This window comes from Agelaius tricolor, unplaced genomic scaffold (genome assembly GCF_023055355.1).
Source record: "Agelaius tricolor isolate 1412-34295 unplaced genomic scaffold, bAgeTri1.0.p SCAF_18, whole genome shotgun sequence".
Taxonomy (NCBI): domain Eukaryota; kingdom Metazoa; phylum Chordata; class Aves; order Passeriformes; family Icteridae; genus Agelaius; species Agelaius tricolor.
Window position 1 is genome coordinate 1239348 of NW_027269278.1, and position 13231 is coordinate 1252578.

General features: G+C 42.6%; 1 protein-coding gene across 4 annotated transcripts in view; it reads right to left on the bottom strand.

Annotated features, from left to right (window-relative positions):
- Positions 1-13231, bottom strand: part of FBXW11 (F-box and WD repeat domain containing 11) — a 57324-nt gene that overhangs the window by 11908 nt on the left and 32185 nt on the right. For all 4 annotated transcript variants that reach the window (XM_071442981.1, XM_071442979.1, XM_071442982.1 and 1 more), the window contains 4 exons: positions 12166-12228; positions 10916-11141; positions 7560-7746; positions 6126-6216 (listed from right to left, as the gene is read on the bottom strand). In XM_071442981.1, coding sequence (XP_071299082.1) covers positions 6126-6216; positions 7560-7746; positions 10916-11141; positions 12166-12228 — 567 coding nt within the window. The remainder of the gene's footprint in view (positions 1-6125; positions 6217-7559; positions 7747-10915; positions 11142-12165; positions 12229-13231) is intronic.

A 13231-nucleotide genomic window follows, 5' to 3' on the forward strand; every position in this document is an offset into this window, starting at 1 on the left:
TCCTTCAAGGGAAAACTGACTTTCCACTTTGTCTTCCACTTGTTTGCTCCTTAAATTGTCTCCCATTATGCAATTTGGAGAGAATTACACCCAGTCCTAATACAAACCTGATGTGCCCCAGGACTTTGTCTAAATCACAAATATGAAGAGATGCTTCTAGAGGAGCAGCTGACAGATCACTCAGCCCCCTCATTCCCTTCCTGTTTGGTAGGGAAACCAACAAAATCAGGATAGTGAGGGTGTCAGTTTGGGATCAGCTTTCCTGGCCAGCCAGTGCCCTGCTGATTGGCACACTGGGAACTGGGCCCAAAGCTGGCACTGCCCTGGGGAGATCATCTCCCTGCTCAGCATGCAATGCAGGCTGGGAGGGGGGAAGGACAGGCAGCTCCCAAGCTTTATCTCATCTGGGCTAGGAGGGCATGACTGCAGCTCATCAACTCCTCTGACCCTCAGAAACAGGAGAGGACTGCACACATCAGCAGCAGGAACCAATATCACTATAGATCTGAAGGCAGCAGATTTAAATATGTAATAGTAACACTGGAGGCACAGGAGATAAGGCATCAGAGATCCCAGTCAGCCAATTTAAATACTTCTAGAAACTATTTATGTTCAGATACTCAGTTCTGAATAGTCTTAAGGGAGAGCTTCCTCAAAGCCCTGTTCTTGGAAAGGTCTGCACTAAGCTTGCACCAAGCGTGTGCCAGAAGAGCTGTGAAGGATCTGTGAGCACTTCCACACTTCAGCTTGCTGTGCCAGCCACTCCCAACAGCTGCAGAACACACTGGGAACCCTCCAGTGTTCTGCTGGTCACAGCTCCCCAGACAGAGCAGCACGCAGTGGAAGTTTGCTCACCAGGCACTGGGGACACGAGCTGGCTCAATTCACATGGGTTCACTATAGGAAGCTACTTCAGCTGCTCCCCATAAGAAAATGCTGGCTTCAGATAAAGGAAACTAAAGTCTTGTGTACCTCTGTGAGGGCAGTAAGGCACATACAAGTGCACATTTCAGTTCTGTGAGGAGATGTCATTCCATATAGGCATTATGTGGTGTGGCTACTGTGGGAAAACAGTGCCTGTGTTTGGAGAACTTGTAAAATCCCCTCACGCTGCCTTAATTCTTGGGATGCTGGGAAAGCAGCCATGACACACAGAATGTACAGCAGCACTTCCCTGGGCAGTAGAGTGAAACCAGATGTGCACATCCAGAGAAATAACATTTGGGATGACTGAACAGACTGAGTGGGTGGGCAACTGGAGGACCCTCTGAGAGGAACATGGTTAATGAAGAACTGCCAACCACATGAAAGCTTCTGCTACAGGGAATTTCTGGTCATTGCTCCATGGTGCAGGGAGTGAAAGTCTTCATCTGCACCCTCCTGCCAGGAGAGATCCTAACTGGATACACTGAGCAGGGAGGACAGCAGGTATGACACCACTGTGTCTATGGCCTCTTATGAGCACCAGAGAGTCAGGGCTGAAGAATCCCACAGTTTATTTGTGTATTTATGGTTCCAAACCAACACCAAGACATCCAAAAGCCACTATTGCATTTTCTACAGATGCCCTCAAAAATCTTCTCTGCCTCTGAACTCAGGTTTCCCCAGTAAAAGGCAGAACAGTCTCTGAGTTCACACCCACAGCTTCTCACTCTCCTAAAAGCTCACCAGAGCAACAGCAGTGAGGAGCTCACAAATGCTGCACAACCAACAAAATCTGGACATACAAGGGAAAGACCTAGCATTTGCCACAGCAGGAGTCATTTGGCAGCTCAAGTGGTGCACAAATGGCTTGAATGAAAAAAAGGCATTTAGTGAGAAAAGTACAAACAGAACATAGTCCAAGATGTAGAGGTGTAGCCAAGACTTGACCATGCCAGAATACATTCTCTGGTGCAAAGATGCACAGTGAAAAAAATGCAATTCATCTGCAGTAACAGCTGGAACATTAACTATACATTGGAAGTGTTAAGGATAATCTACTAGGAGCAGGGTTTTTTTTACCATTGGATAATGTACACTGTGTTCAGCTCCTTGGCTAACAATTGCATTTTAATCCTTGTGAATGTTATTGCAGAGTAAGTGGGTTTATCTTAATCCCATAAACCAAGGAGTTTCTGTTCCCTCTGAATACACAATTCTCCTGCAGGACAAGTGGGGCAGGAAAAAGCAGAAGGAACATCCACATTTGTTACGAATGTAGGGATCTCTCCTGACGCATTAGGCCATGAAAATCCAACCCTTTGTTCTTCTCATGCTTTCCTCAAAGGGAAAAAGGAAAATCCCTCTTGACCATGGCAGAGGGAAGGCACAAATAAATGAACTTGTGTCACCAGGGTAGGTGAAGACTTAATAATTCATTCATGATCAAATTAAGAGGGCCTGATAAGCAACGACCCCCAGGTCCCCTTCCAGGGCTGCTCTCCAGCCCCTCTGTGTTCAAAAGCAGGAGTGCTGTGGGGCAAAGGGAACCCAAGGAGCCAAGGCAGGGCCCCAGCCCAGGGCAGCTGAAGGGGGAATTCTGCCCTGCTCAGAAGAGAGAGCTGCAATCTGTGCCATGCACCACGAGAACTTGGTCCCTCCTGCTCCAAAGCCTCCCCTCTCCTTGGCCAGCTTCATTTTTAAGAAATGCTTTTTGGAAAGAGCCTGTGGAATAGAGATTTCAAAGGCTGGCTGAAAAAATGTCGAGGCATCTAATGCTGACCAGATTCTCCCCATACATGCACATAAAATTTCTCCGGCATCATAATTAGAGCCGTACTAAACAAACCCATTTCCCTCAGAAATTATACCCTGAAATCTTCATAAACAACCAAGTCCCAATGCTGGCAGGGACTTAGGGCAAGAACTGACTTCTTTCCCTTTTCAAATTGTCCCAAGGCTTTAAAATTTATGTTCCAGTCCTAAAACCTGAACTTTTCCAGAAATCAGAAGAACACGGAGTGTTTATCTGATGGCCTGGCACCACATCTTTGTAAAGTCTTCGAATAAACCACATTTTTATTTTCATCTTAATTAGGTGGATCCGAGTCTCCATGGAAATGAACTGAGGGCACTCACCATGTGCTTCAAGATAAGGAGAACATTTAGGAAATAAAGTCTTCTCAACTCATCACCAGAAACAGATACTTGTGCTAATCCTGAGGGGACAACACAATAGTTGGCCAAGCTTCACAAATAATATGGAAACATTCCAGGGACTTGTGGTTTTGGAGTGGGCAGGATTAAAGCTCCCAGCCTGGCTCTGTGCCCGAGGACAGGGCCCCATGGGAATGGCGACCCCACGCCAGCCAGGGCTCTCCACAAACAGGGGCTCACACCAAGTCTGGTTTTCTAGGATAAAACCTCAAATCAAAAAAGGTTTTCCCTTTAAAAAAAGCTCCTAAAGAACCCTGGCAGTTCAACATGTGACTTGGAGATGTTTGGAGGGCCACCTCTTGTGAAATGAAACCTAATTAAATATTTGGTTTCACAGTGGAGGTGGGGAATAACCATCTCTTTCCAAGAAATTCGTTTCTGATCTCTAAATGTCCTCTTATTTTCAAATCAAATGACTTTAGAAGTGACATTGTGTTCCTAAAATGTGTTTGGCATGAAGTAAACAGACACTGGCACCACCACATCTCTGGAGAGGCAAGGGAAGCTCCCTCTGCCAAACCCCTGCCTGTGTTACCTTCAGCTCCCACCACTCTGTGGTTGCATGAACTTTTGACCCACAATGCAAGTAGAGCCCAAGGGAAAGAATTCAAATTTTCTGTTTATCATTCCTCATTTTTCTGTCCAATTGTTAATTCAGGTTTGAGATTATTTTTCAAATTCTGACAGTCAGAGAGTACATTCTGCTTTGAGCTTATCTCTGCCCACAACCCAATTTAGCACCAGCTGCAGTAAATTCCTAACTCTCACCCTTGGAAACAATCTAGCAGGATTTGGTCAATCTTTGTGGTAAAATACCAAATGACAACATTTTTGTGCTACATGAAATATATTTAACTGTATTAAAAAATCCCATCCTTTGGATTTGTTTTTAACAACAGGTATATAATTCTATAAATGCTAATATGGCTCCCTAAACTCTGACCCTCTGACAGAAACAGGAAGATCTTTAAGATCCAGGCAAATATTTGAAGAAAAAACATTTTGGTATTCAGAGACAAAAAATTCTTCATGACATCTAAGATGAAAGTCCTATTCAAGAGCTTCTACACATTGCTGTGAAACATGGAAGAATGGAGAAATACAAAACTGTGGAAGAGCAACAAAAACAGGAAGAGGAGGAAAAAGTTAATCTTAAAGCTAGGTTTGGTTGTTATTGGTACTCACTCTCTACATTTTAAACAGTGTTGAAAGCTTCTTTTCACAGCCCTTTAGGGAAGCAATTTGTGAAAAGTACTTTAAAGGGTGATTTATTTGAAAAATTCTAATAGACTTTTGGAAGTGGAAGAATTATTGGGCCCTTGACTATTAGCACAAACACCAACCCCACTCCAGGTCAGAGACCTTGCAAACAGGAATATTTCAGAGGGCTTGAGGGAATAGGCAAGCAGGGGAAAATCTGCTGTGGCAGAAACACTCATTGCTACAATACATTTTTAAATCCTTCTCTTTTCCCACTCGCAGCTATTCAAATACTGGCAATTTTTTCTATTTATTATTGGTATTGGGGATGAGAAAAGCACAAAGGGTTTGGGTTTTTTCCTACTTGCTTCACCCTAGCAAGAAGTATTTAATTCAGGAGCTTTGTTTCTGTGCACTGGAAAGCAAATCCACAGCAACTAAAGAACCAAAACACTAAAGAGTAGATTGGGATAATTCAAAAGCCCTCAGAACACCTTCAAGGAGTCCTTCCATCTCTAATAACAACAGTGCCTACACAAATGTTCCACTTATACAAATGAGTTTCAGAAGAATAACATTAAAAGTGTGAGTTACAGTAATGCCAAACTGTTTTAGTGTTCTAGGCAAACATTTTCATGCTGCTTTTTGCCCATTTTCTTTTCAGAACTAGGCCAGAATTGTGCAGAAAGCAAGAAAATACCACAATAAAAGCTCTTAATCCCACAGGCCTCTTATCATTGTAGCATCACTCTCATTCCTTACAGGGAAATACATCTCCCCTCCTGTAACTAAGTGATCATTCAGCTCACAGGTAAATATCAAGTTTGGTCATATTTTGCCTAAGGTGTATTTCATGCTGAGTTCCTTAAATGTCTATAAATAATGTAGCAAGGTTTATAAAAAGATATTTGGAAAATACATTATGGCTTCCAGCAGAACCACTTTTCAGCTGGGTTCAGAGTTGAGGATAATTTTGTTTCCTGAGTGCCAAGAAGCACAAATTGTCATTTGCCGTTCCACACAGTGATTCCATTAGTTCACATCTGTCTTCAACATCAAAACACATTTCCTCGCTAATGAATTTCAGACCAATAATTTCCCATCCTGAAATAAATCCATGACAGTCTGTGGAGTAACTTCAGAGCTTTGTGGTGAGTACAGCAAACAGAGCAAGACACATTTTCTCCTGCTGGCAGAACAGCTGGGATGATCCTGATTTATCAGAAATATTTCAAAACCACCAAGGCAAGCCCAGCTCTGTAAATCTCAAAACAAGATAAGCAAAATTTTATATTTGAAGCTGCTTTACTGCTGATGGCCCTGTGGGTTCATCACCATAGCACTGATGAATCTCCCCAGCAAACCACTGCAGAGAGGAAAAATCCCCTATGAGGACCAAAGCTGTATTTGCAACAGTCAGCCACTGCTTTAGAAGTGTTAAGTTACATTTTAAATAATTGCTGTTTAAGGCATCAATGTCAGATCACCTTCTAAGTGAGTGTATCACCAATATACTGAACATTCAGCAATACAGGGAATTTTCTTGGAGTAGTGTGTCCTAAACCTGCTATTTTATTAAAATCCATAGTCTCACAAGAGTTCCAAAACTCTTTAAATGCAAAAAAGGCAGTGTTAATACCTAAACCAATGCACCTGCTGTGGGTATTTTTCACATCATCCCAAGAGCAGCAGTGACACAGATTCATTGCTCCAACATTCACCACCTCTGAAACCCCAAAATCAGCACCATTATCTGTCCTGCAGACAGGATAGATCAGAACACCTACCTCTATATCCTGGATTATCTTTGGGTATAAGGACCTGTAAAACGAATTTGGGGGCCCATCTGTTGGTCTGTTTTTAAACAGGTACTGATCCCTAGAAAGAAGGAGAAACAGTTTTCAATGTACCACAAAGAATCCAAACTTCACCAGAATGCAAAGCCTGCCCAGAACAAAACCCTCAGCACATTCTCAGAAATACCTGGGAGAACTTTTAGTATCACTATTACAACTCTTGTGACTTCGCAATTTGACAAATATTTAGAATGTCCAAGGTTAAAAAGATAAAAAGTGCTTTCCAGTTCTGATTTCCTGCTCCACAAGGTTTCATCCTTGTGCCATCCCCTTACTCTGTACATGCCTTTGCTCAGGCACACCACTAGAGAGCACAGGGAAACAGGTTTCTGAAGCAGAACAGCTCTCCAGAAACTTGGGAAGGACAGGAAAACAAGGGTTATCCCCTTTGAGAGGCTTCTGCAGCCCAAGCTGCTATTTTATACTTTAAGAAAAAAACCAAACAAACAAACAAAAAAAACCCAACAAAACCCCCCCAAAAACAAACAAACAAAACAAAAAAACACACCAAAAACAAAAACAAAAAAAACCAAACAAACAAACAAACAAACAAAAAACCCAAAAAAAACCCCAAAAAAAAACAAAAAACACCCCACCAAAACCAAACCAAACAGAAGAAGTCCAATTGGGAATACTTCACTTGAGAAAAAGCCCTGCAAATGTGCTGGCACTGTTTTTTGTGAGCTGATGAAACTGATAGTTCTCCTCGCAATATAGAAATTCCAAATTTGCACAGACTCAAGCAAGAAAAAATGGTGTCAGACATGGGAGCACAAAAGGACAGGGACAAAGGCAGAGCAGAAAGGGGAGCTGACAGCTTTGGCCTCCAGCCCCAGCAGAGATCAGGAGCTCAGCAATACCCATTTTCTGTAACCTTCCTTTTGGGCAGAGCTCATGGGAGGAGGTGTGCAGGAGGCTGTGCAGCAGCAGGGGAGCCCAGGTGTTACTGTCATATTTTATGAAAAATCCCTTCACCAGGATTTTTCTCCTGAGAAGCCTCAGAAATGAAATGTGAACAATAATTATCTGATTGTTTGGAATGCGGTTTGGAGGTTGCTTACCAACAGGTGCATCTCTGATTGGTTCCATGTGAATTGTTTTAACTTAATGACCAATCCCAGTCCAGCTGTGTCGGGCTCTCTGAGTCTGTCACAGGTTTTTATTATCATTCTTTTTTAGCCTTCTGATGTCTCCTTTCTCTTTCTTTAGTATAGTTTTAGTATATAATTTTCTTTTAATATAACAGAATAGAATATCATAAAATAATAAATCAGCCTTCTAAGAACTTGGAGTCAATTCTCATCTCTCACCTGGTCCTGGGACCCACAACACCTCAACAATTACCAACCAGAGCGAGGCACTCACCAGCCCCTCCTCTCGGAGAGCCCCTTCCAGAGCGGGTCCGTGCGTACCATCCTCTCAATGAGCTTCTTCCACAGCATCCCCTCCGAGATCACTCTCTGCCACTCCTTACACACCAGCTCTGCTGCACACAGGGATCTGGCATCGAGATAGGAAAGGATGTTTTCTGCTATGTGATCTAAGCCTTGCTCTACAAAGAAACGAAGAGCAGTCAGTGAGTGCACAGAAACAACCAAATCAGCTTTGCAAGACACTGAGAATCCAGAGCTTCGGGGCATGGCAGCAATGTGAGAACACTGCCATTGGTAGGGGCACCAGCTACAGGTGAGTGCACACAGAGGCACCAAAATATCTCCAAGGTTTGGTCTTTCCTGCCTGTTGGACCATTCTTCTGCCCTGCAGGGAGAATCAGCACAATGGTGCAGCAAAAGCAGCGTGGACAGGCCCAGGGAGGGGATTCTCCCCTGCACTCTTGATCTCCTGAAATCCCACCTGGAGCAGGGATCACAGCTCTGGTGTCCCCAGCACAAGGACATGGAACCGTTGGAGCACGTCCAGAGGAGGCCTTGGAGCTGCTAGAGGGACTTAGAGCAGCTCCCCCTGGAACCAGGCTGGGAGAGCTGAGAATGTTTAGCCTGGAGAAGGGAAAGTTGTGTGGAGACCTCAGAGCCCCTGCCAGTGTCAGAAAGGGCTACAGGAAAGTTCACCAGGAACTGCAGGGCCAGGACAGGGGGAATGGCTTCCCTGCCAGAGGGCAGGGTTTGATGGGATACTGGAGAGAAATTCTTCCCTGTGGAAAAGTCACTGCTAAGTCTGTTCCTTATTTCAAAGACCTGCAATTTTGCTTTCCACAAAATTTCCCTGAACCTGAGATGTTGAATAACTCAATTTTCATGAGTAACATACACCCCTTGGCCAAGCATGAAAAAAATCTTTCAAACCAGGAGATGACGACCTTTTTAATTTTCCACTTTATCTCATGACAGCCCACTTTGGGCTTCAAATAGTCCTGACAAATCAAAGGAACTACTGTTATTTTTTTAGAGCATGAAGAAAGTATATTCATACAGTCCTCCACTGCACACTGAATTTCACATGGCCTTCATAAAAATGAACAGCAGCAGAAAGCAGAAACTAATACATGTGAGTCTTACTCATTTATTGATTTATTCTACATAATTTCGGTAACTATAACATATGTCTAGTGGCCCTGTCCTTTGTGTCTGTGCTTTGGACCTGATCCTATTACGTTAATTAGGGTAAATATTTCAGTTGAGATCTCTTTTGGATGCAGCAATTTAAACCTGTGAACTTCTGCTAGCAGTAAAAATCTCAAGACTAGATTTGATGTCAGACAACATGCAGGACTAAGTTTAAGACACATTAAGGCCTGAAATAGCTGTATGTCCCTATTTTAGATTAAAAGACAGGGATTTGTTTTAGAAAATTTCTGAAATAGGTACTAAAGCCTTTCCATTTTCTGAAGTAAAATGAATTTGACATCTATTGGTAGACTTCTCAAAGGAAAATATGACACCCATCCCTTATGACTCTACAGAGTCTTTACAGTTTAACAGAAAATGGTGAAAAAGAGCTGTTGTTGATTAGAGGGAGCAGCTGAAGGTTTGGTTGAATTTCAATAATAAATTCAAACAATTAAAATTCACAGGGATTTCAAAGGTCTGTGTATAAATATCACTTTGTGTGAAAATGAAATCCAAATGTGGGATTGTCAACTCTCTAAATGTGATCAACATTAGATACAAAACAGTCACTTAGATCAGGAAACACGCCAGTTACCACTCTGTCACTGAAAACAATTCCATCTAACTCTTCTTCCATTTTTCCTACAGTCTCACAGGTGTAAAATTGGTCAGGACAGAGAGCAAAAACTACTCCTATTTACAACAAAAGAATTTGATTTCAAGACAAGCAAAGCCATCTTTTAAAAAGGCATCATTGAATATCCTGAATTGGAAGGGACCCACAAGGATCATCAACTCCAACTCCTGGCCCTGCACAGAATGACCCCAAAAATCCCTCCATGTGCCTGAGAGTGGTACTCCAGCTCTCCTTTAATGTGACTGCAGCCCAACACAGGATTGATTTCAACCAGCTGGGATTAAGTTCCTGGGTAAATTCAGACAGATGTTCTTCGCACGCCACAGCACCTTCAAGGAAGGCTGAACATGGGAACAATTCCCAGTATTTACATTGGGGACAAGCAACAGAAGTTGTAAAGATGTATTTTGGTATATACAAATGTGGTGTAAACAAGTGTCACCTTACAAAGCTCCCAACATTTTCTTAGGCAGAAATATATAAAATGAAAGATCTGTATAATTCTCTATCAGCCCTGAGGTATAAAAGCAAACAAAACAGAATTTTAATTGAAGATCAAACTTGCACATGAAGGGTCTGGAGAGTCAGTCCTAGGAGGAGCAGCTGATTTGCAGTTTTAGGATTTAGCTTTTAGGCTTTGCATGGCCTCTTCCACCCTCAGTGTTCAGAACTGTCCTGGCATTCCTGGGATAACCCCACAGACTGCTCACACACTGCAGGGTGAAGCTGTGCCAGTGGGCTGCCAGGGGCACACAGAACACACTGACCACTTACCCAGGCTGATTTCCCACTCTGCAAACAATGTCCACACTTTTCCCTTTCCAAGAATCATATGAATCACTGCCCCTAGCAGCAAGAATCCAGAAATACAATTTCTTCCAAAAACTTATTGAAAAAACCACGCCTTTACCAGATTACAACCTAGAGATTCTGTATATCCACTATTGCTGCTCTGCGTTTTTGTGAAAAAATTCACTGAGCAAGTGTAAAAACAGATTTCATATCTGAACATATCAACACAGGCTGACACTTGTGGGTGTCAGAAGAGGTTGTGAGTAACTGAAAGGAGGAGTCAGGGCTGGGCAACACAATAAAAATCCACAAGTGTTTTTGCTCTCAGGTCAGCAACAAGAGTAGACAAACTAGATGCACTCATCTAAGCAGAAACTCAGAACAACACTAAAATGTAAGAATTCCTAAACTAAAATGCCTCTGCAGTAGCAGTTTCTGTATGAAAAAAGAGTTCAGACCAAAGCTTGCAGATACACAACTTTTGTGACAACTCAGTTCCAGTTCCAGCACAAATCCTTTGGGCTACACCAGTCCGACTATTTTAACGTGGAACAACACTGGCATCCAGTGGCCAACCCAATTAATCACAGAAGGGATTCAGCACCCTGCTGCCCCTCTCTGCAGCAGGAAGCAGCACTGGCTCTCTAAGGGACAATGGGAATGCAGAGATGTCCCCAAGGGGCTGCACAGCCCAGAGCAGTCCCTGCTCTGTGCCCTGCGTTTACCTGGCAGCGCAGTGATGAAGTCCCGCTGTAACATGGGCTTCAGGTAGGAGTTAATATGTCCATGCTGATAGTGACACATCCGGGAAATGAGGTGTTCCACAAATTCCACTTGATCTGATTCAGACCACTGGTCAAAATATTTTATACACAAGTCTTTTTCCTTTTCGTAATTTCCTTCTGATGGTCTTTTTCTTGAGACAATCACAGATGAAGTTCCATTACTTATCTGGGGTTGGAAAAGGAACATTATTTATATGTTAGTGTATATTTAAATATTGAGATTTATATATAAGCTATAGGAACAGCTTAATAAAATCTCTCTCAAGGAAGAACATGTAAGAAGATGCAAAGAAATAATCAAAACTAAATTTTAAAACACATTCTTCAAGAAATGAGTTACATCAGATGAATTTCAAAGACTTTTCAAAGTCTTTCATAGCCTTTGCTCCCAAAATTCCTACTTACACTGAAAATCTTGAATTCCTCCCTTACACCTCTTACCACTTAAACCCCACGGATGTAGTTGTTTTTAGAACTACCTTTCCCAGCTCAAAGCAGTGGTTTCTAGGCACATTGCAGTTTGTCTCCACAAATGTTCTGCTCAGATTCTGGCGGTTAAAATAAGAATTCAAGACCCTCATGTCAGTGTTGCACTGGTTGTCCTCAAATAAAAACTGAGAATCAAGGGCTTGGTTTGTTTTTGCTCCTGTCAATGTTTGGGACATGCACATGAACACCTCATTAAAATCCCAGGAGCTTCAGCTCCACATCAGGATGGCCCAGAACACCCCAGCAGGAGCCACTGCTAATTACTGAGCACAGCTCAGAGTGATGCCAGCTCCTCTGAGCCCCTCAGGAGCCAAGGGGCTGCTGGGGAGCAATTGGCAGCTCCAAAATATTCCCAAACTTCTTCAAAGCAAACAGGTTGTGAGTCCTTGCCATGTTGAACTTCTCATTCTAAACAACACAGTCACATGCTCAGAAATATAAATTAACTTTATTCCCAAGGATGCTTTGACAGAGCATTGTCCTTCCAAGGTCAGCACAAACCACAGAATCTGAGCAAAAATGATAATTTCTTGAGGATTTTCCACTGGCATCATCCTTCACTTGAAGGCTGAGCTAATTTTAGGAAGATACAGCCAATGACATTCAAGGATGATTATGCAGACCCAAGATTTGGCCATTTCTCAAAAGCAGGAACATATAAAATCCTGGCACCTCTCCTTCTACATCCATGTTAGTCCTACCTGCCACAAGGTATTTTTCTTTGGAGACTCATCTTCATTCTGATCCTCCATTACTGACGTGTTCTGGAAAAAAAGAACAAATATTACTTCAGCTTTTTACTCTGTGACAATTTCTTGCTCTACAAGCATTACGAAAAAGCAAATCAATTGAATAAATAAAATTCATTTTCCCAGTGAATGGAATTCTCAAAGACTTCTGGCCACAAAACCTGAGTATTATAAATAAATTCCCCTTTTAACTGACATGTTTATCAATTCCATTTACTGTAAAGATAACTCCCCAACCCCGCTTCAATTTCCTTTGACAGGTTTTCATGCAGCCTTTCAACGCTTTTCTCACTGGGAAATAAATTCACTTTCATCCTACTCAAGCCAAAGCAATTAAACCTGTCAATGTATTCAACCAGCACTTTCTGCCAAAGTTAAATTGCATACAGCTAGGCAAAAAAAAAAAAAAAAAAAAAAAATATCACTATACACTACTTATATGCAACAGAATATGCTTTTTTCCCAGGTCTAGGAATAGTGATCATTCTCTGCAGAACATCTCTGCAATTCACTGCCCAGGCTGTGTCTACAACCCTTGGCAATCACTCCTGCCTTTATTGCATGCTCTCCCCACATCAGAATTGATCCTTACTATTGCTTTCCTCCCTTTCCTTCACCAATAAAAGATGGAAGCATTTCTACAAACCTGCAGCTGCAAATGTTTCTCTGAGCTCACCTGTCTCCCAAAGTAGTTGTGTTTTTTCTGCCCGTTGTTGATGAGCTGCTCCCTTTTGCTGTCCATGGCACACCCACCACCTCCTCCTCCCTGCCCCCAAGTCCCCCGTTCCCAGGCAGTTCCAGCTCCCCCAGCCCTGCCCTCCCCATCCCCATGGGACTGGCAGACGGTTACCAGGACAAACTAAGTGTCCTCAACCACCTGTAATTATTTCAGCCTTCTTCCCTTCTGTCTCAACAGGAACAAGGAGCTCAGGTAAAACATACAATGAAGTAAGTCAAATAATTCCCTTACTCCTACCATCTTGGATTATGGATAACTCCTTAGAAACTACATCCACCC